The 23,539-nt window shown below is 37.6% G+C and overlaps 1 protein-coding gene across 1 annotated transcript in view; it reads right to left on the bottom strand.

Annotated features, from left to right (window-relative positions):
* ABCA12 (ATP binding cassette subfamily A member 12) overlaps positions 1 to 23,539 on the bottom strand; it is a 224,964-nt gene that overhangs the window by 193,041 nt on the left and 8,384 nt on the right. Inside the window, exon 2 of the mRNA XM_060193951.1 lies at positions 16,725 to 16,818. Coding sequence (XP_060049934.1) covers positions 16,725 to 16,818 — 94 coding nt within the window. The remainder of the gene's footprint in view (positions 1 to 16,724; positions 16,819 to 23,539) is intronic.

Raw genomic sequence — 23,539 nt, 5'->3', positions numbered from 1 at the left:
CAGTGGAATAAAACTAACAAAAATAACAAACAGAAAACTATTAAAAGTCACAGAATTTGGAAACTAAATAACATACTCCTAAAGAACTACTGGGTCAGAGATTCACTCAAGCAGGAAATCCAAATGTTCCTGGAAACAAATGAAAATGAAGACACAAGCTATCAAAATATTTGGGACACAGCTAAAGCAGTACAGAGAGGGAAACTTATAGCCGTACAATCACATATTAAACACCAAGAAGAAGCTCAAATGAACGACCTTACTGCACACCTCAAGGACTTAGAGGAAGAGGAACAAAGGAACCCTAAAGCAACCAGAAGGACAGAAATCATGAAAGTTAGTGCAGAAATAAAACAACATCGAAAACAAAAGAACCATACAAAAGATCAATGAAGCCAAATGTTGGTTCTTTGAAAGATTAAACAAAATTGACAAACCCCTAGCCAGACTCACCAAACAAAAAAGAGAGAAGACTCAAATTAATAGAATTGTAATAGATGGAGGAGATATCACAACTGACACCACAGAAATCCAGAGAATCATGCAAAACTTCTATGAAGAACTATACGCCACCAAGCTAGAGAATCTTGAAGAAATGGAACAATTCCTAGAAGCATCTGCCCTTCCAAAACTGAACCAAGAAGAACTACAAAATCTAAATGCACCAATCACAGACAAAGAAAATGAAACCGTTATTAAGAATCTCCCCAACAACAAAAGCCCTGGACCAGACGGCTTCACAAACGAATTCTACAAAACCTTCAGGAAACAGTACCCATACTTCTTAAGCTTTTCCATAAGATTGAAGAAACAGGAATACTCCCTTGCACCTTCTATGAAGCCAACATCACCCTGATACCAAAAGCTGATAGGGACAGAACAAAAAAGGAAAACTACAGACCAATATCTCTGTTGAACATAGATGCCAAAATATTAAACAAGATCTTGGCCAACCGGATACAGCAGCATATCAAAAAGATTGTTCATCATGACCATGTGGGATTCATCCCAGGAATGCAAGGCTGGTTCAACATCCATAAGTCAATCAATGTCATTCACCACATCAATAAAAGCAAAGCCAAAAACCACATGATTATCTCAAAAGATGCAGAGAAAGCCTTTGACAAAATCCAACACCCATTCATGCTCAAAACTCTACAAAAAATGGGAATAGATGGGAATTTACTCAAGACAGTGGAGTCTATATATAGCAAACCTACAGCCAACATCATACTCAATGGACAGAAGCTGAAAGCATTCCCGCTCAGATCAGGGACTAGACAGGTCTGTCCACTGTCACTGTTACTCTTCAACATAGTATTGGAAGTTCTTGCCATAGCAATCAAAAAAGAGAAAGAAATCAAAGGAATACAGATTGGAAGGGAAGAAGTCAAGCTCTCACTATTTGCTGATGATATGATAGTATACATAGAAAGACCTAAAAAATCCAGCAGAAAACTACTGGAAGTTATTAGGCAATATAGCAAGGTATCAGGCTACAAAATCAATGTACAAAAATCAGTGGCATTTCTTTATGCAAACACTAAATCTGAAGAAGAAGACATCCAGCAATCACTCCCATTTACTGTTTCAGCAAAATCAATCAAATACCTAGGAATAAAGTTGACCAAAGAAGTGAAAGACTTGTATACTGAAAACTATGAGTCGCTACTCAAGGAGATAGAAACTGATACCAAGAAATGGAAAGATATCCCATGCTCATGGATTGGAAGAATAAATATCATCAAAATGAATATTTTCCCCAGAGCCATATACAAATTTAATGCAATACCCATCAAAGTTCCACCAAGCTTCTTTAAGAGAATAGAACAAACACTACAATCATTTATCTGGAACCTGAAAACACCTAGAATTGCCAAAACCATCTTGAGGAAAAGAAACAGAAATGGAGGCATCACACTCCCAGACCTAAACTATATTATAAAGCCATCATCATCAAAACAGCATGGTACTGGAATAAAAATAGGCACACAGACCAGTGGAACAGAATTGACAGCCCAGAAATAAATCCTCACACCTATGGACATCTAATATTTGATAAGGGGGCCCAAAGAATTAAATGGAAGATGGAGGCTCTCTTCAATAAATGGTGCTGGGAAAACTGGGTTGTAAGATGCACAAGAATGAAATTGAACCACTTTACCTCACCAGAAACAAAAATCAACTCCAAATGGATCAAAGACCTGGATGTCAGACCAGAAACAATCAAATACTTAGAGGAAAACATTGGTAAAACACTTTCCCACCTACACCTCAAGGACATCTTTGATGAATCAAACCCAATTGCAAGGAAGACCAAAGCAGAAACAAACCAATGGGACTACATCAAATTGAAAAGCTTCTGCACAGCCAAAGAAACTATTAAACAAACAAAGAGATCCCTCACAGAATGGGAGATCTTCACATGCCATACATCAGACAAGAAACTCATCACCAAAATATATAAAGAGCTCAGCAAACTTAGCACCAAAAAGGCAAATGACACCATCCAAAAATAGGCAGAGGATGTGAACAAAACATTCACCTCAGAGGAGATCCAAAAGGCTAACAAACATACGAAAAACTGCTCTAGGTCACTGATTGTCAGAGAAATGCAAATTAAGACAACATTAAGATACACCTCACTCCTGTAAGAATGGCATCATCAAAAAGGACAGCATCAACAAATGCTGGAGAGGCTGTGGGGACAGAGGAACCCTTTTGCATTGCTGGAGGGAATGTAAATTGGTACAGCCTCTGTGGAGAGCAGTCTGGAAAACTCTCACAAGGCATGGACCTTCCATATGATCCAGTAATTCCTCTCCTGGCATTATACCCCAAGAACTCCATAACCTCCAACCAAAAAGAGGTGTGTACTCCTATGTTCATAGCAGCACAATTCATAATAGCTAAAACCTGGAAGCAACCCAGGTGCCCAACACCAGATGAGTGGCTGAGAAAGCTGTGGTATATATACACAATGGAATACTATGCAGCTATCAAGAACAATGAACCCACCTTCTCTGACCCATCTTGGACAGAGCTAGAAGGAATTATGTTAAGTGAACTAAGTCAGAAAGATAAAGATGAGTATGGGATGATCCCACTCATCAACATAAGTTGAGTAAGAAGACCTGAAAGGGAAACTAAAAGCAGGACCTGACCAAATTGTAAGTAGGGCACCAAAGTAAAAACCCTGTGGTGAGGGGTAGACATGCATCTTCCTGGGCCAGTGGGGGGTGGGAGTGGGTGGGAGGGATGGATCACAGTCTTTCGGTGGTGGGAATGGTGTTTATGTACACTCCTAGTAAAATGTAGTTATATAAATCACTAGTTAATATGAGACGGGGAAAATTAATTGTATGTATCGAAGTTTTTTAAAACACAGACTGAGTCTTTTTAATATATAGGCTGTGTATTTGATATGCGGACTCTCTTAAAAGCCTAGACCAAGTAGATCAGAAGCAACCACTAGCACAGCTATATACAAGATACTGGGTACTGTACAGCAAACCCTAACAAAAGGACTTTTCAAAGTTAACCCAATTACCAAATAATGTGATGGTAACATTAACTATCCATTGTCTTTTGGAACCCTAAGACAGCAGGAACCTCACATCTCCACTATAGAGCCTCTACGTCCCCCCAGTCCTGGAACCCTTGGATAGGGCCCACTTTCCCGTATGCCTCTCCCAATTCATATCAAATAATATTGCATTTGCCAATCGCAACCTAATCAACGCAGTGATTGCCACCTCAACATGCTTCACTTCACACTGTGTCCAGAGACTTCACTTGTGGAATGACAACCCTTCAGCTTCATTACTCGGGTGAGACCTTTCCTTTCATAGTATACTCAAATTCCATCCCAGGTGGTTCACTTTCTAACAAAGTCCCAAAACCTAGATATACACCAGTCTGTGTGAGAGAGCATATGTTCACACGTATCCATAAACTACTGCAAAATATATGCCTGAAAGCAGAAGTACACTAGAGTTTGCAGTGAGTACCCCCCTAACATTTCCTCTCCACTATTCCAAGCTTTGGGTCCATGATTGCTCAACAATTTGTTTGGCTTTGTATGTTAACTCTCTTTTCAGCCACCAGGTTCCAGATGCCATCAGGATGCCGGCCAGGCTTCCCTGGACTGAAGAACCCCACCAATGTGTCCTGGAGCTCTGTTTCCCCAGAGACCCACCCTACTAGGGAAAGAGAGAGGCAGACTGGGAGTATGGACTAACCAATCAACGCCCATGTTCAGTGGGGAAGCAATTACAGAAGCCAGACCTTCCACCTTCTGCAACCCACAATGACCCTGGGTCCATGCTCCCAGAGGGATGGAGATTGGGAAAGCTATCAGGGGAGGGGGTGGGATATGGAGATTGGGTGGTGGGAATTGTGTGGAGTTGTACCCCTCCTACCCTATGGTTTTGTTAATTTATCCTTTCTTAAATTAAAAAAAATGGGCAAATATATATAAACATAGATAGAAAGTTATAGAAGTAATAGTCAACCCATATCTGTGAACTTGGGAGAATTAACATAGTTTCCAATGGAGTAATAAGGACAGATAACATTGGTGGTGGGAAAAGTGTAGATTAATATCTAATCAATATTAAATCACTAATAAAAATTTTAATTGTATCCATGTGACTCCAATTAGCTTGTAAATCATTATTTCCCTAATGAAAATTTTTTTTTAAAATGGTAAAATGAAAAAACCTCTCAGATATGATAGGAATAACTACTGTGGATTAATACCTACTCAAGTTGGATTAAATTCTTTCTAGGTATAAATCGTTATCTTTTTGAGGGTTACTTATGTTCCAATAATAGATTCCTCATAAGCTATGCAATGTTTTTTACTTATTGTTTCACATGTGTATTCCTTCTTCTAAGAATGTTTGGAAAAGAGCACGATAAAAGGAAAAGAATTACTGTTACTGTAAAATCACTTGGAAGTTCTATGTTCAAGAATATCAAGAGAAATACTAGCAAGTATGTGATAGTAAAAACAAGAGCTGCCTTTATAAATTAGCATGCACTCCATACAGCCACTTAATATTTCTGCTCTCAGAAAAACATTTTCTTAACAATTTACCTCTCCTGCATACAATTTGGGAGTAGAATTCTTTCAAATGTTGGTTCTATTAAAATGTACTTGGCTTCACAACTATAAACAGTTGATGTAGCATCTTTATTGCCTCCAGTTTTAAAGTGCAGAGTCACAAAGTGAAACAAGTCCCATTAACTGTGGTTGTCATTAAAGATTATAGGAGTAATTTACCATTAAAATGATTTGTATTCAGTATGTTTCTCTTGGCAAAATTTCATATATATGACCCAATACATGAACATAAAAACCAAAGAACAATTTAGTTTCTTTTGCAAGTCTTAGGATAATTTAGGTTGGTGGAACTGAGGCTGACAACAATTCTAAACCCTTAAAAAAAACTTATTGTATCATTGCCATGGCCTCATCATTCCAGGTTGAGTTTTTCAGATAGAAAGAGAAAGAGTGAGAGAGGGAAAAATGTCATTGGCAGGCACTTCCCAGGAGACTTGTCTTGCAGGCCCTAGGATGAGTGGCTTTTAAAACATGCTTTGCAGTGAACAGGTTAAGAAGTAACCAAATAATATTTTATACCTTGATCCCTGTACCTTTAATTTTTCTTCCAATAGCAACATATACATGCAGTAAACACATCGAAAGGACAAGGTTCAAGTACAAGCTCTTCTACTTACTGTTTAATTTTAGAAAACATCTAATCATAGTAATCACTAAAAAAAAAAAAAAAAACCCACCTTAACACTGAACAGAAACATAGTATGTACCCTTTACATATGTGATAATGGGAAGAATAAACATAAAGCCTCATTAAGACTCGTATATTCTCTGGTGATATATCCTTAGGAACCAAACATACCCATCCAAAAAGATCTGTGTATACCTACGTTCATAGAAGTACAATTTGTAATAGCCAAAACCTGGAAGCAACCCAGGTGTCCAACAACAGATGAGTGGCTGAGCAAGTTGTGGTCTATATGTACAATGGGATGCTACTCAGCTAGTAAAAATGGTGATTTCACTGTTTTCAGCCAGTCTTGGATGGAGCTTGAAGGAATCATGTTAAGTGAGATAAGTCAGAAACATGAGGTTGAATATGGGATGATCTCACAGGCAGAAGTCGAAAAACAAAATCAGAAGAGAAAACACTAAGCAGAATTTGGACTGGAGCTTGTGTATTGCACCAAAGTAAAAGACTCGGGTGAGGAGGGTTCAGGTCCTGGAACATGATGGCAGAGGACCTAGTGGGGGTTGAATAGTTATGTATAAAACTGGGGAATCTTATGCATTACAAACTACTGTATTTACTGTCGACTGTAAAACATTAATCCCCTAATAAAGAAACTTAAAAAAAGACTCATACTCTCTGAGTCTCAGTTTCCTTACATGCAAATAAAAATAAAGTACTAAATTGTTTAGATGATACTCAGTGGTCAACACTGCACTACACATGTACAAGCACACACACACACACACACACACACGCACACACACACACAATTACGAAATGCTTACTTGTAGCCATGCACTTTTCTAGGTATTTAGCAAGTATTAAATCATTTAATCCTCAAACAATTCTATAATATGGGTACAATTATTAACCTCAACATATAGTTATGGAAAGTAAGGCTCAGTATTTACCAGAGGTATATAAGGTTTGTGTGAACCCAGACTGTCTGAATGGAGAGTTCATGTTCTACATCTGTACACTGTTTATAAATATTATCGTCATCATCATCACAATTTAAAAGTAGTTGGGTAAATATATCACTGGAACAAAGATTTTGTCTTTTAAACCAGAGAGAGAATGACAAATACCAGATGATTGCTTTTCCTCTGTGTAGGGAATAAAGAAGCAAAGCAAGGAAAGACAAAAGCAAATCAACATACACCCTTGGATTCTGACTGCAGGTTTGAGCTTTTCAGTAAGGTGGGAAGAAAGGGAGTAAAGGAGGAAAGGGGGTCTAAAGGACTGTGGTGAAGGGATAGTGATACTTTGTTGATAGGTATAGAGTAGGCACCTGTATCTCTAAAGCATATTTCTTAAGCCAATGTTACCTTAAAAGTTATCTAGAACTAATTAAATGTATTTATTTAAAGAATTTTGTCACAACATTGTTCATTTATGCTTCATGGTAGTGCCAAGAATTGAACCAGGTGCTTTGGAGCCTCAGTCATGAAAGTCTTTTGAATAACCATTATGCTATCTCCCAAGTTCTAAAAAAAAAATTCTGTAATGTGAAAATATTACATGCCATTCTAATTCACAGTGAAATTCCAGCTAACCAAAGACCAGTGAATACTATAAGGAATGACATTTATTTTACTAGAGATACTTCAGTTTAAAAAAAAAAAAAACTAGTTCATTATTCAAAGTAAAGGACATGTTGTAACCTAATCAAAGGGAATGAGAAAACTTGAATAGTGAGAGTAGCATAAAATGACCAAGGTTTGATAGGCCAGGTTTCCTGGGTGACACTTAGAAGACTAAATAAAATAGTCACTTGGGAAAGCACATGGTCAACCAACCATGTGCCAGACCCTCACCTGTGAGCTTGTGTCTGGGCTTTACGCCCTCTCATAAGTGAACAGGAATTGAATGAAATCACTTTGTTAAATTTAGCTCTTGGGGGAGTCGGGCTGTAGTGCAGCGGGTTAAGCGCAGGTGGCGCAAAGCGCAAGGACCAGCATAAGGATCCCGGTTCGAACCCCGGCTCCCCACCTGCAGGGGAGTCGCTTCACAGGTGGTGAAGCAGGTCTGCAGGTGTCTATCTTTCTCTCCTCCTCTCTGTCTTCCCCTCCTCTCTCCATTTCTCTCTGTCCTATCCAACAACGACAACAACAATAATAACTACAACAATAAAACAACAAGGGCAACAAAAGGGTATAAATAAATAAAATAAATATTCAAAAAAAATTAGCTCTAAGCTTCCAGTGGCACACTAGAAACATCAACTCATCTTGCATTCTCCACAAGTACCATTGCTATACTTGTAAGAATTTTATAAATAATCAATATTTCATCTTAACATATATCCTTTGCTATTGGAGCTCTCTATCTGAGAATAACAGGAGTCTTTCTGTTGTTTATGAGGGGCAGGAAAAAGAAAATATGTAGCTCTCATAGCCAATTGCAATAAGCCAGTCTCCTCTGGGAAGCTTGAAGGGAGATCATAAATAGTAGTGACAATGCAGAATGGATAGGAAACAAACAAATAAGCAATCCCTCACACTACACAATCAAAATATACTCTTTGCTCTTTATTTTTCTACTTATTAAATTAAGTTTTCTTGTACTTACTTCACAGTATTTCCGGTTTTCTGATGCAACTCTGTGTACTAGCCTAACAGCACAACCATTAAGAAATCTTTTCATCATGTTATCTGACATTAGGGTGTGTCCATCTGTATCATGTGAGAGAATGTCAGTATTTCAAGTCAGGAGATGGGGAAGATGAGCAGCAGAACCAGAAGTTGTCACTGTCTCTTAGAATGTTACAAGACCACGTTTACTTCCTGATCTGTGCAGAATACAGGAAGAATCACAATCTAATCCCAACCCGTTTCTATGTGCATTACAAAATCTATATGCAATCTACCCTTTAAAGTGCCAGTGATGTTCATCTGATGTTTTTAACAACACACTTGCTGATGGAAAAAATAAATGACAGGACTTTAGCTGTGGAATCCAAAAGCCATTCCAGTATCTTGGGGGGACTTTAGTAAGAAGCAGAATTTAAATCTCTCCCACTCAAAAATCTTTTGTATGTGTTCACAGGTGCTCTTACATGTTCATGGTGGAAAGCCCCAGGTGAATGTAGCTAGAGAGGAGTGATGGAACTTTATATTAATTTTCTTTTCTCAACATTAGTGTCACATGAATTTTTAATAGCACATCTTAACCTAAACATGAAAAATAAAAATTAAACTAAAAGTTAACATCTTTTATCCCTTTTCTCATTAAAGATTCACATTGAGATCTTTAACTACGTTTAGGTGACTTCTGGAATTATATCACCTATATCAATCTTCAGACTGTATCAAATTCTGACCAATATATTGCATTCCTATTTTGCTTCCTATGTAAGGAACCATGGTGTATGTGAATGAATGTGATATTAGAAGTAACTTCCAATTATTCTGCTGTATCCTCTTCAGTGACTGAGCTGAGATTAAAGCATAAAGCATGCAAAGACCACCATGGGTCAATATATCATCAGCAACAGAGATACAAATCGAGGATAATTGGAGTTTGGTTGATCAAGAAAATCAAAAGGGCAGAAAATAAAGTTAACAAATAAATGAGAATTTATTTTCTGACAGACAGAGGCTGAGACCTGAACACATGCATCTGATTGGGAATGAGCATGGGATATGTGTAGGACTCAGAAACATCACCAATACAGGCATGGACATCATACTGCAGAACAGAAAGGAAAATGAATCCTAATTGTAACAGTCTCAAAAGTCAGAGAAAAAGGAGCTGAAACTCAGTAAATCCAGAGAATAGTTTAGGGGGTTATATGATGTGGAAACATGAAAACAAGAGTCAGCACTTGTAGAGACTTAACAAAAATACAAAACAAACCCCTAAGAAAATCTAGGCACAAAATACTAAGCCAAACGGTGGTAGAAATAATAGAGGGAAGGTAACTCTAGGACACATTTCTCAAGATGGATTCTGACTTAAACACTGGGAGGTAAAGGAAATACTGGAGTCAGGGATGACTCAGAGGTTTCTAACCTGCGAGAAAGCCTACTGGAACTGGCACTAGTGACAATGGAGCTGTTTGATGGAGTAATCCACAGTAGGAGATGAGTGGTGATGAGTTCTGAGTTTCCCAGAAGATCTACATCAGTTTTGAGCCAAGTGAGATAGCAAAGGCAATGATTTACACTGGGTTCCTCAAGGATGATATTAAACCCTGGGTAAGCAAAAGAACATGGTACATGCAGAAAACCTGTCCTTGTTCACTTCATGAAAACATATCATGTGAAAAGGCAGAAATTTGGAATCAGAAAATAAGCTCGCTGCTCTGACTTTCATAACCTTCACCTTGTGCCTCCGGGACTCTTTCAGCACAAAAACAATACAATAGCTTTCTCTTAACAATTCAGGTACCCAAGGCCTAATAATAGAAAGTATGGGTTCCTAAGATAGCAGGAACCTCACATTTCCACTACAGAGCCTATATTTCCTCCAGTCCTGAAACCTTAGGGTGGGGCACACTTTCCTGCACGCTTCTCTCAATTCATACCAAATAATATTGCATTCACCAATCACAACTTAATCAACACAACAAGTACCACCTCAGCATGTTTTGCTTCAGACTGTGTCCAGAGAATTCAGGTGTGGAATGACAACCCTTCAGCTTCATTACTCGGATGAGACCTTTCCTTTCATAGTATTCTCTAATTCCATTCTAGGTGGTTCACTTCCTAACAAAGTCCAAAAACCTAGATATAGACCAGGTCCTATTTGAGATAGAGCATATGTGCACACATATCCATAAACTAGGGCAAAATACATACCTGAAAGCAAAAGTAAATAATAGTCTGTAGTGAGTACCCCCAACACTTCATCTGCACTATTCCAGCCTTTAGGTCCATAATTGTTCAACAGTTTGTTTGGCTTTGTATGTTACCTCTCTTTTCAGCCACCAGGTTCTAGATGCTAGCATGATACTAACCAGACTTCCCTGGACATTTGACCTCAAAAATGTGTCCTGGAGCTCCACTTCCCCAGAGACCCACACTACTAGGCAAAAAGAGAGGCAGGCTGGGAGTATGGATCGACCAGTCAATGCCCATGTTCAGGGGGGAAGCAATTACAGAAGCCAGACCTACCTTCTGCATCCCACAATGACCTTGGGTCCATACTCCCAGAGGGATGAAGAATAGGAAAATTATCAGGGGAGGGGATGGGATACGGAGATCTGGTGGTGGGAGTTGTATGGAGTTGTACCCCTCTTATCCTACGGTTTTGTTAATGTCTCCTTTTTTAAATAAATAATAATAAAAAGTACGGGTTCCACAAACAGCTAGTTAATCAGTAATTTCAATCTTCCTTCTCACATTTTTTTCCTATAGCTGCTAACAGATAGAAAACCCTATTTAGTTCACTTTTATGGCCATATTCTACCTATGGCAGTGCAAGCAGGTAGTATGAGAAAGAAAAAGAAGCTATCAGCATAATTCAGATCTTAGGGTTGCCATTGTCAGTACTTAGGACCTGGGTAAAATCATTTTACCCATGAGTAAAGACTGTGGTTAAAATCCAGACATGTGTGCAAAGTTACCACAGGAGTGCTGATGAATTCTGTCACATTTCTGCCTCAGTTTTTATCACCTTTATAACTGAGCTTTGTGGTCTGGGAGGTGGCACAGTGGATAAGGCATTGAACTCTCAAGCATGATTTCTAAGACCAATTTTCAGCATCACATTTGCTGGGGTGATGCTTCGGTTCTCTCTTTCTCATAAATACATTAATAAATCTTTTATTAAAATTAAAAACATATTATTGAATTCAAAAAGGTGATCTGACTTTTCATTGAGGAAATACATACTAAGTATTTAGCATAATATCTGATAATGGTAAAGTATTCAGTAAATGTTTACCATTATTATTATTATGGTGATGATTATTTCACCCCTGGAAATAAATGGTATGCTCTGAAGGTCAAAAGACATGCTAGGAATGAGGATCTTGCATTGATTTGGCAAAGCTATTGAGTCCTAGTAGAATATACACAGGTAGCTTAACCCTGTGTTAAGATAAATTTGATATAATTCAGTTGGCAGTTAGTCCCTTTCTTCTACCAGCTCCTATTTTCAGATGTTGGATGGCTGGATTTCTTATGTAACTGCTGAGGAGGCAGGGATATTGGGAAATGTCTGCTTTTAGATAGATAGGAAATAATTTCATGATCATACTTGTACAATATAATTTCCATTGGGCTTTTAGTGGTATTTTCGACCACTTGAAGAAACTGTTTTTCATTAACTTTGTAAAAACGTGACTCCACATTTGGCAAGGCTATATTTTTGGAGAGCACTTATCTCATTATGGCAAGGTTTACTGTTGCTAAAAAGTCATCAATTCCATAGTAATTAGGAGCTGCTTACCCATTCTTTCAGGGGTCTGATGTATTCAAAGGAGACAGTAAAAAGAAAAAGAAAGAAAAGATCACTACACATTATTGCTTGACTTAGTCTAAATGTGTTTGGGGGAGTTTTGTTTTGTTTGTCTTTGCTCCTAAACATGGGCTTAGGGCTTCAAAATATACCTCTTGACAAGCTACTGCATGCAGTGATTACAAGAGGTTGGACCTATTTCAAACTTGGCGCCTGAGCCCATTTCCTCTCTCTCTCTCTCTCTCTCTCTCTCTCTCTCTCTCTGAAATAGAGGCAACTAGGCTCTGGAAGCTTTCTTTACCTGGAACTTGTTTGTGGAGGCCAACTACTTCTGCTCCTTGTTTCAATACAAAACCGGCATTTTGCTCCAGTTGGCTGCTCAACACAGCAGGCAAAAGACCTTTCCTTATCCCAAATCCAAATATGCATCTGTCAAAATGACTAAGTAGGAAGTCCTTGGAGTTATTAATTACATTTTACTCAGAATAATTTACCATTCATACAGACCTGCCCATCTATTCTGGGAGCAGACTGTACCCACAGGATTACTATGCCACTTCTCACCATAGCTGAGTTTCAACTGGGGTGTAGTCTGTAGTTTCATCTTCATTTCTTTATTGCCCAACTAGCACACAGAAGTCACTGTAGTCCAGAGAAGATTTTAACTCTGTTAAGTAGAACTTGATTTCTATGATGCTGTAACTACAGTGACTCATGCAAAATCACTTAGACAGAGGCAGTATTCTGCATGGAGAAGAATTTAGGAGAATTCTCACATATATCACAATACACCTCTTATTCATGTTTATTGACCTCATGATAGAGAATGAAAGTGTTTTATAATTTCTCATTTTCAGCTTACTTATGAAAAAACCTAAATAATGAGATCTAAAGTCTAAACCAAATTTAAAACATGAGAAATAGTACTAGATGTTGGGAAAAGTGAATCCATGAACTGAAAGCCAGACTCTGGAGCCAGATTATCTGGGATCAAATGCAGACACCAGGACAAGTTAATGGTGCCATCTTTTTTTATGTAACTTTCTCAACTGCAAAATAAACAACACTGGCATTACTTCACTAAGTGCCTTGTACAACAATAAAATCAAGAAATACTTAATTTTCTTATTAGTTTATTTTAATCTTTCAGTATAACAGACTGAAAAACAAAGACAAGAAACAATATTAAAGGAAAAACATTAAAAGTATCTAAGTCCAATCTGTCTTTTAGAAGTGACTCCCTTTCTACCACAAGAGAGAAAAATAACTGAATCTATAATGGTTTTATATTCTCTAAATTGCTGTACAGAAAAAGCAACTTAATTATAAAAATTAAATTTTATACTCTATTGATTATAGAATGAACTAAAATCTTGGATATAATTTCTATTTGATTCTTTAGTAAAAGGGGTAGATGTAGTTCAAATCTCATAAACAATGAATAAGTAAGGTAATTTTCAATGCCTTTCTCTACTACTTTATATAACTAAATAAGTTAGGCAAATTAACACAAGAACCCAGCAGTTTCATCTTTAAAGTGAAAGGGTCCCTAATACCTCTAATAGCAAAACCAATAAACTGTTTCTAGACTGATTCACATACAGTCTAAAAGACTTGCAAAAGTACTTTCAGTGGTTGAATCATCCTTAAGTTTTATTCTCACTTGTCTACTAACATAATCAACCCACAGCTAGTTACTATTACATTATGGGTATTAGTAGGTCATCAGTAATAAAATGGCTACTGATCACTCATCTGTTTAGATATTATATTTTGTAGAGCCTTTAAGAGTGGGTCCACCAGATACTTGTCACAGGTTGTTTTTGTTGTTGTTGTTGTTGTTACTTAGTGAAATAAAAGAACTCACCATGATTTTCTCCACAAATCTCTAAATTTTACCAAATACTACCACTTACTTTAAGACTACTAACTCGTATTTTTTAAAAATTTTTTTTTATTTTTTAAAATATTTTATTTTATTTATTTATTCCCTTTTGTTGCCCTTGTTGTTATATTGTTGTAGTTATTATTGTTGTTGTCGTTGTTGTTGGATAGGACAGAGAGAAATGGAGAGAGGAGGGGAAGACAGAGAGGAGGAGAGAAAGACAGACACCTGCAGACCTGCTTCACCGCCTGTGAAGCGACTCCCCTGCAGGTGGGGAGCTGGGGTTCGAACCGGGATCCTTATGCCGGTCCTTGTGCTTTGCGCCACCTGCGCTTAACCCGCTGCGCTACAGCCCAACTCCCCTACTAACTCGTATTTTTTAAATTCCTCTCCTGGAAGTATTATAAAAGGTATTTTACATTACTGAAAAATTCTTTAGAACAAAAAAATGGTGAAAATAAGTTGCCTAGTGGGACTAAAAAGCTATGACTACCATTAACAAATTGATGACTACTACCTTCTGCCAATAGTCCAAAGAGTATTTTCATGTGCTAAAAAATGCATTATTTCTGAAGTCTATGTGCTTTAATATATGCAAGGATACATAAATTCAAAGAGTACACTATGGAATTAATATGTTCTAAAGGGCTCATATGCCCATTCTTGGGCATTTATACAGTAGACACTCAAACACTAATTAGAAGAGAAAAATGCACCTCTATGTTCATAGCTGCATTATTTACAATAGCCAAAGACTGGAAGCAGCCCAAATGTCCATCAACAGATGACTGGCTAAAGAAGTTATGGGATATAAACTCCATGGAATGTTACCCTGTGATCAAAAAAAGATTATCATCTTTGGGACAAAATGGATAGGACTAGAGGTGATTATGCTTAGTAAAATAAATAGATATAAAGGACAACTACTAGATGGTTTCACTCATAGGTAGAGTCTAAACATCTGATTCATATGAACTTGCCAAAAAAAAAAAATCCAAGCAAAACAGAAGCAAGCAAAGTGTTTAGAAGACTTGTGAGAACTCTGGTGGTTATCTCTGGGAGGTGGGAGGGTAGGGATATGGAACTTTGGTGGTGGGTATGGTGTGGAACTATACACTATAATCTTATAACAAACTATTAATAACAAATAAAAATACTTTTAAAAGAGCTCTTGTGCACACAATGCAGAGAGAACAAAATTACAGTCATTTCATAAACAATAAACTCTCCTCAACAACTCAACAAAATAATTTGGGCAACAGTCTTTTAGAAACAGCAAACTTCTGTTCAGACATAAGGGATTGTTTTGTTTTAGTAACAATACTTTAAATGCTTCATAGTAATTGAATAATATTTTCTCCTGAATTACCCTATTGAGTCTGATTCAAGTAGATGCCAACATAGCTCTTGCTTAAGACTTGGTGATTGAAAAAGACTATGCTTATTTTTAAAAAATCACTGGCTCATTATTCTCTTTCCAAATAACTTAGCAGTGCATTCTATTATGTAGCAAATTGTCATAATTTGTCTGAAACACAATCTGATTACAGAAATATTATTTACATGTTTTTTAGAAGATGAATGATCTGTGAATCATAAGACTTCTAATGTGACTTTCACTCTTCTAACAAAACAGGGTCCGATTTAAAAAAATAAAGGAAAAAAATGCTGAAAATATTAGGGTTAAAAAGTTCATCCCCTTCAGTTCTGAGAACTGTCTGAATGCAAATCCATTCTGGAACCAAACAGTAAAATAATAAATTGAATTGGGCATTATGTTCATTATATACATACTGGCATTGAAACCAAGTATAACTGAAGCATTACTAATTAAAAAAACAGACTTCTTTTAAAGTTACTATGATGATACATTTGTACCACTCAATATCAATTCTAAAAAGACATAAGAGGTTTTTATGTAGTAATATGTATTTTAATCTTTCAATTGATAAAAATCCAGTCTCTTGTTTCTGCTACCATATAAAAGCAAATGATAATAGACCTGATGAGCTTGAGACTAATGTTTGATTGAACAGTGTATAGTGCAGTGAGTGACACCTATGAGATACGTAAGTTTAAACATTTTATAGGTAAACGTTTAAATTTTTCTTTGCCGGGCTTGCATTGGAGTTGGTGCACTGCAGCAAAGTAAGACAAAGGGTGGGGCAGGGGAGTTCAGGATTTGGAACATGATGGCGAAAGAGAACCTAGATGGAGGGTTAGATTGTTATGTGGGAAACTGAGCTCCATTACAACAACAATAAAAAAACAACAAGGGCAACAAAAGATAAAATAAATAAATATAAAAATATTTCTTAAAAAGAAAACAGAAATATTACACATGTACAAATTACTATACTTTACTGTTGACCGTAGACCATTAATTCCCCCAAAAAGAAAATAAATAAGTAAATAAATAAATATATCCTGCCTTTTGCATATTTTTCTAGGTAAATATTACAGGTTAATTCTAATTTTAATGACCACAATAAAACATAGTAAGTGTTTATATGGATATTTACAATTAAAAACACTATTGAAGAATAAATTTTAGAATGAAATATTAAAATGGTAGCAAAATAAGTTCTAACTAGAATCTGAATTATTGAGAAGACAAATACATTTCATTTACTTACAAGTTGGCTTTGCTTTTGGAGGGAATTTGGTCCTGGTAATAGCCAAAATTATGAAAATAATGACTGGCCATAAAATCAAGACAAGTGTCCAAAGCTGAAAAATAATGATGGGAAAAATGTTGATTATATTTCTGATAGGAAGGACATCATACTATAAAATTTCAACACAAGTCAGATATTTATCAGCATTTAACAAGAATGAAATGTTAAGTCTGTAAAAATGCAAGACAGCTAAAATGAACACAATTTTCCCAGGATTAGAAAATTGAAATAATATTTGAAAGTCCCCTTCCATGTCACCTCTCATGACTTTGCCAAGAATAGTGACCTTAAACTTAAAATCTGACCAATAACTTTTTTTTTTGCTTCGGTTTTCTCTCCACCAGGGTTATTGCTGAAGTATGGTGTCTCCACGATGATTCTACATTTCCTGGAGGTCATTTATTTCCTCCCTCCTCCCTTCCCTCCTCTCTTCCTTTCTTCCTTCCTTCCTTCCTTCCTTCCTTCCTTCCCTCCTTCTTTCCTTCCTTCCTTCCTTCCTTCCTTCCTTCCTTCCTTCCTTCTTTCCTTTTTCTGATAAGAAACAAGAGAAATGGAGATGGAAGGGAGAGAGAAAGAGAGATACCTACAAGGGCTGGGAGATGGCACACCTGGTTAAGTGCACATATGACAGTGCACAAAGTCCCAGGTTCAAGCTCCCAGTCCCCCACCTGCTGGGGGAAAATTTTGCAAGTGGTGAAGCAGAGCTGCAGATGTCTCTTTGTCTCTCTCCCTCTCTACCTTCCCCTTTCCTCTCCATTTCTATCTCTATCCAGTACATAAATAAAGAGAATGTTAAGAAAATTAAAAACAGAGATAACTTGTAGCACTACTCCAGTGCTTGTGAAGCTTCCTCCTCCACAGGTATTTGTGTGTTGAGTGTGTGTGTGTGGGGGGGGGGCTTGACCTTGGATCTTTATGCATGGTAGTGTGTGTGTTCTGCCAGATGAATCACCACCCAACCCCTGGCGAGTAACAGCTTCCCAGCTGGTCATTAAATAAAGTCCAATATTCTAAATAGGGCATATAAATTCAACATATTTTTCACCTACATCTATCTTATCAATTCCAATGTCAGCATTCAGAACTCTGCCACTATAGTATGTCATTGGGTAATAACTCAATAAGCATTGTTAAACAAAGTAGTGAAGAGCTATTGATTCATTGAATAAGTGAACAGACAGGAACTTCTGAGCAACCACATCCTATAACATCTAAAGAGCTTCTTGTGTTTCTTTCTACCATAGACCTTAACATATTCTTATAGTCAGTTATTTTTTTTATCTAGCTTACCATATGTACTGGCAATTCTTTTCTAACAGAAGCTCTGTGCTATTAATTCCTGGAGTTCCACTGATGCAAAATAAATACCAAAAAATTGTATGCTGCATTGAAATTTCTATTAGTGAATCTCACTAAAAGAACTTCAGATGTGATATTCCTGCACATGTGTGCGTACACAGAGAGAGAGAGAGACATACACACACACACAGATACACACACACACACACACAGATACACACAGAGAGAGAGAGAGAGAGAGAGAGGGAGAACAGATTCAGTTCACAAGACACTAACTACTTTTTATTTTACAAACCTATAAAACCATTTCCAGGGCAATGAAAAATGCTTATTCACAAGAACATTAACTGTGATATGCAAGTAGTTATCGTGCTCAAACTAAGCCACACAGAACAAGTCTTCTCTCAAGGTCTCAAGAGAAAGTTAGAGCTGTATCTCTGGCTATGCCCTCAGACTTCTTATCATTCTTCCTCCACTTTTAAAAGACAATTTGCTTCTGCCAAATCTCAAATGATTGCCTGAGGCTCCTCAAGACTTTAAAACCATCTAGCTGCATCCTGTTACTGATGCGCAAGCAATTTCTAACCTAAATCGTCTATGAAAATCTCCACTGTGAGTTTAAGAGCACTATTCACTCTGGTGGTAGGCCAGATCCCAATATCCTGGGCATTGGGTTAAAAGGCAAGTTTTTCACTTTCTTGTTTCTTTCTTTGCTGAACCAAAGCCTCAGACATGTACATTGTCACAACTCCTGGGCTGACTTTTTCACTCACATAGGGAAAAAGACTGCACGAGAGAAATGCAGCACTAAAGCTTCCCCCCAGTGTCAGAGTAGTTCCCCTTGTGGTGCCAGGGCTTGAGCCTAAGCTAATCACATGGGAAGGCATTTGTGCCAACCACTGAGCTATCTTTCCAGGCCAGGTCAAGTTTTCAAAGTGAGCATATGACTATACATCAAAGGCACTTGAATTTATTGTATGTTAAAAACATAACTGTAGCCTAGAATATTCCCTGTTGGGACTATAGACTGTACACTCAGACTATGCTAAATGTGGATATATATATGGGCCCTATGTCAAACTGATGGGGTAAATAGTTAATTGCATTTGCATACTTTTTTCAAGTTTGGGAGATACTCTCTGCCCTAATCCAGCTTCATAGCCCAATTTTCAACTCTGACACCATCTTCCCAAACAATATTTTTAGCCTACCTATCAAGCTCAGGAAAAAATTACTAAACTCATGAGCCTCATGGAACATACCTAAAAGAGACTTCCTAGCTTCTTCTCACCTGAAAACTCCTAATTTCATCTGCCCTATTTCTACCTTTTGGTTCTTGTTTATTAAACAATTTGTCCTGCTTTATATCTTACTGCCTTTCAGTCACCAAGCTGCAAAAGCTACTATGATGCCATTCTGATTTCATGGTCAGATGATCTCACCAATACTTCCTGGAATGCTGCCTCTCCACTACGGAAAGATAGAAACAAGCTAGGGGTATGAATCCCCCTGCCAACACCCATGTCCAGTGGAGAATCAATTACAGAAGTCAGGCTTTCCACTCTCTGCACCCCATAGAGAATGTTGGCCCATACTCCCAGAGGGATGAAGCATAGGGAAGTTTCCAAAGGAGGGGATGGGACACAGAACTTTGGTGGTGGGAACTCTGTAGAATTATACCCATTATCTTGCAACCTTGTAAACATCATTACTAAATCATTAATTTTAAAAAAGCAGATGAAAAAAAAATTATTTAAGTTGAATGTTTTAGTCTACAACAGCTCTTCTTCAGCATCAGTGGGCCAGCTATGTCACCTGGGCATCATGTAAAGACAGACTCAAACTACTGAACTGGACGTAACAAAAGAGAGTCTGCATTTTGTTTCTTTTATATGTATTTGATTTGATAGAGCAGAGAGAATTTGAGAGGGGAATGTGAGACAGAGGGAGAGAGATACCTGCAGCATTACTTCAACACTTGTGAAACTTCCCCTTGGCAGCTAAGGATGAGGGACTTGAATCTAGGTGCTTGCATGTTGTAATGCGTGTGGTCAACCAACTGCGGCCTAGCTCCCAGACTTTGCATTTCTAATCAGTTCCTAGGAGAGTGATGCTGGTGTCACCGGTCTGTAAACCAGACTGGAACTAAAGCTGTTCTACCTAATTAGACTTGTTTCTAAAATGATGAATATTTTGTTGGAAAGTTGCCTTAAGATCTTCTAATTGTGGGCCAGGAAGTGGTGCCCTTGGGTGAACACACACATTACCATGTACAAAGACTCTGGTTTAGTTCCTGGTTCCTACCTGCAGGGGGAAACTTCACAAGCAGTGAAGCAGGAATGTAGGTGTCTCTCTGACTCCTTCCCTCTCTATATACTTCTCCTCAATTTCTGTCTGTCCTATCAAATATAAGAAAAATTAATAAATAAATCATGCTCTTTTCTAAAATATCTAATGGTTACGTTTTAGGCATTCATAAATTTAGATAGGAAAAAAAAGATTAGAGGCCAGGTGATGGCACACCTGGTTGAGTGCACACATTACAATGTGCAAGGACCTGGGTTCGAGCTACTGGTCCCCACCTGCTAGGGGAAAGCTTCCTGAGTGGTGAAGCAGTGCTGCAGGTGTCTCTCTGTCTCTGTCCCTTTATCTTCCCCTCCCCTCTCAATTTCTCTATCCAATAAAAAATAGTGATACTATTTTTATTGGATAGAGATAGCCAGAAATCAAAAGGGAGGGGGTGGTAGGGAGAGAGACACAGAGACACCTGCAGCACAGCTTCACCACTTGCAAAGCTTTTCTCCTGCACGTGGGGACCAGGGGCTCGAATCTGGGTCATACACATTGTAATATTTGCACTCAACCAGGTCCACCGCCACCGGGCCCCATAATAATTTTTTTAAAGTAACTGACTTTGCCACTAATCAAGACCACATATATTTTCGAATCATATCAGTGTTGCAGATACATCTGAGTGCTATTCATACTCACATATTAATATTTATATTAACATGATGGCAGTTAAAGACCCACCAAATATACTTGTTTAATGTTCTAATATAGAAATACACTCTGCCACATCATATATTTTCTTTTTGATTATTAGGGAATAATAATATCCTACAGTGGTAGATGACAAGTTGTTGGGAGGTGTGGTGTGATGACACTAATTATGAGAGATAAGACACTACAACCTGTGACAGCAGTCTTATGAATCAACATTTCCCAATAAAATGATTATTTAAAAATACTGACCTATTTAGTTTATCGATCTAAAAAACCTGATTATCAAAAGGCAAACAGGTATCCAAAAGGCGTAGTGGATAAAGCATTGGACTAGCAAGCATAGGCCCTGAGTCCCCATACCCAGCACTGCATATTCCAGAGTGATGCTCTTGTTTTCCCTCTGGGGTGTGTGTGTGTGTGTGTGTGTGTGTGTGTGTTTAATTAAAGGACATGGGCTTCACTAGCTTACTAATGACATTCATACCACAGAAGGAGCTAAGGATACCTGACCTGCTTCAACTCTTTTTTTGTTTTGTTTTGTTTTGTTTTGTTTCGTTTAATTCTCCTATTTTGAAATTTATTCCAGGGTGCAGAAGGTTAGCATAAGTCGTTGCAAGTCATGTATCCAGCTGGGAAACAGCAGGGGACAAGGCTATGAATATCAATACACTGAAGCTAGGATGCCTTTTAAAATTATCTTACTGTGATGAGGTACAAACAAGAAAGCATATTGGAAAAATACAAGTACTATAGAAGTAGAAGAAGTGTTATTATTCTGGCCTAGTCGCTGATGTATTTGAAAATTAGAGTCTGCTCTTCAGAGATACTAGATAGAAGGTACCATTTGCGTGGCTCATTGAAAATGTAGACTGTAAGGAATTAGGTTAAACATTCTACTATTTGTGGCATGATTGGTTTTAGATTTGTGGCCATGGTTATTATTTTACAAAAGATTCTGTCCAATAAGATTTAATGCCTTGTAGCTAAGTTTGAGATCATCCATTAATTTTGTATAGCAAACCTCATGAGAATTTGGCAAACAACAGACATCTATTGTACTAACACAGGTACCAGGGGTGCATGTCAAGCAATATCTTTAAGTTGTCTGTTGGTTGGCTGTAATTTGATGGTGCCATGAAGATGCTTTGGTAAATTTTGTAATTAATTTTAGATGTGATATAAGTCCAGACAAATATGTCATTTACAACAGAATAGGTTAAGTTAATTCAATCCCTGTTAAAGGCAAAACCATAGCAACCCCATAAGCAATCATTATCACAAGATTTCCCTTAGGGTTTTAGGTCAGAGAGGTTTGGAAAACATTTCAATATACTGTATTTCAGAAGCATAATAAATACAAAGTGCTCTACACAGTGATCTCGGCAATGATAAGGTTGACAGTTAATCACAATAGCAGGAAATAAGCAAAATTAAAATTTTCATAGCAACAGGACTGATCTCAATATGCCTCTGGATATTATCATAGATAACTCAGAAGCAAATGAAGTATCAAGGAGGCGAATACTAAACCAGTGAGCCCTGATTTTTGTTTGTTTACTTATACAAAAGATTAATAAATTGATTGTATGGAGATAGTCATTGGGGCTATGTGGAAATTTGGAGAAGGGGAGATTTAAGATTTTCATGGTTTGGGATAATATACTGACTGTCACACACTTGCCTGTATAGTTAACTCGCATTCTATCTCTCCCTGTATTTCTGAAAACTAAGTGCTTAGCATGCTGAGTAGTTTATAATTCATTAGTGGGCTAAGATATATATTTCATTAGCCAGGATTTATTTTCTATCAAGATGCCCCATTTTGTTCTATCTCTATCTCTGTCATCTCTACCCCTATCCCTCTCTCTCTCTGAAAAAACTCAGTGCCCAGAAGTCTACAAATGATGCCTGGCAAGATAAGTTAACTAACTGTAGATCTAAAGACATTACAGTGAGGGATTTGAGTCCCTTGCAAAGTGACAGGACATTCAGTGCAGCATCAAGGTCCAAGTGGGATAAAGAGGGTAAAGATGGTGTTTGCAGGGCAAACAGAGAGCAACTGTGTTCACATGATGAGGTTCACCGAAACAGTAAATATGCCCCCTTTTATGAGGAGATGAACTTCTTCTCACTATCCATCAGGGGCATCATAAACTTGGAAAAGGAGGAAAATAGAATGAGCTCTATAGTGCTGGGTTAGAATTAGCAGTGTAGGTATAAACTCCTGACTTCTACAGTGCACATAATGACATAGTATAGATAAAAAACTTGTGCGCACAGTGGATTTATATCTTACTTTCTTATACCACAAGTAGTATCTGGGTCATCTAACCCCTTCTCTGTCTCAGTTCTGAAAAATACCAATTTTGACAAGAAACGCTAACTTGTTGTAACGGACATCTGAATATGAGATGTGTTCCTTGCTTACTGAGGCATCATTATTTCCAAACCAGGACATAGGCACAGGA

Source organism: Erinaceus europaeus, chromosome 7 (assembly GCF_950295315.1).
Source record: "Erinaceus europaeus chromosome 7, mEriEur2.1, whole genome shotgun sequence".
Classification (NCBI taxonomy): Eukaryota; Metazoa; Chordata; class Mammalia; order Eulipotyphla; family Erinaceidae; genus Erinaceus; species Erinaceus europaeus.
Note: the sequence above shows the minus strand (reverse complement) of the source record. Positions and strands in the feature narration are given on the sequence as shown.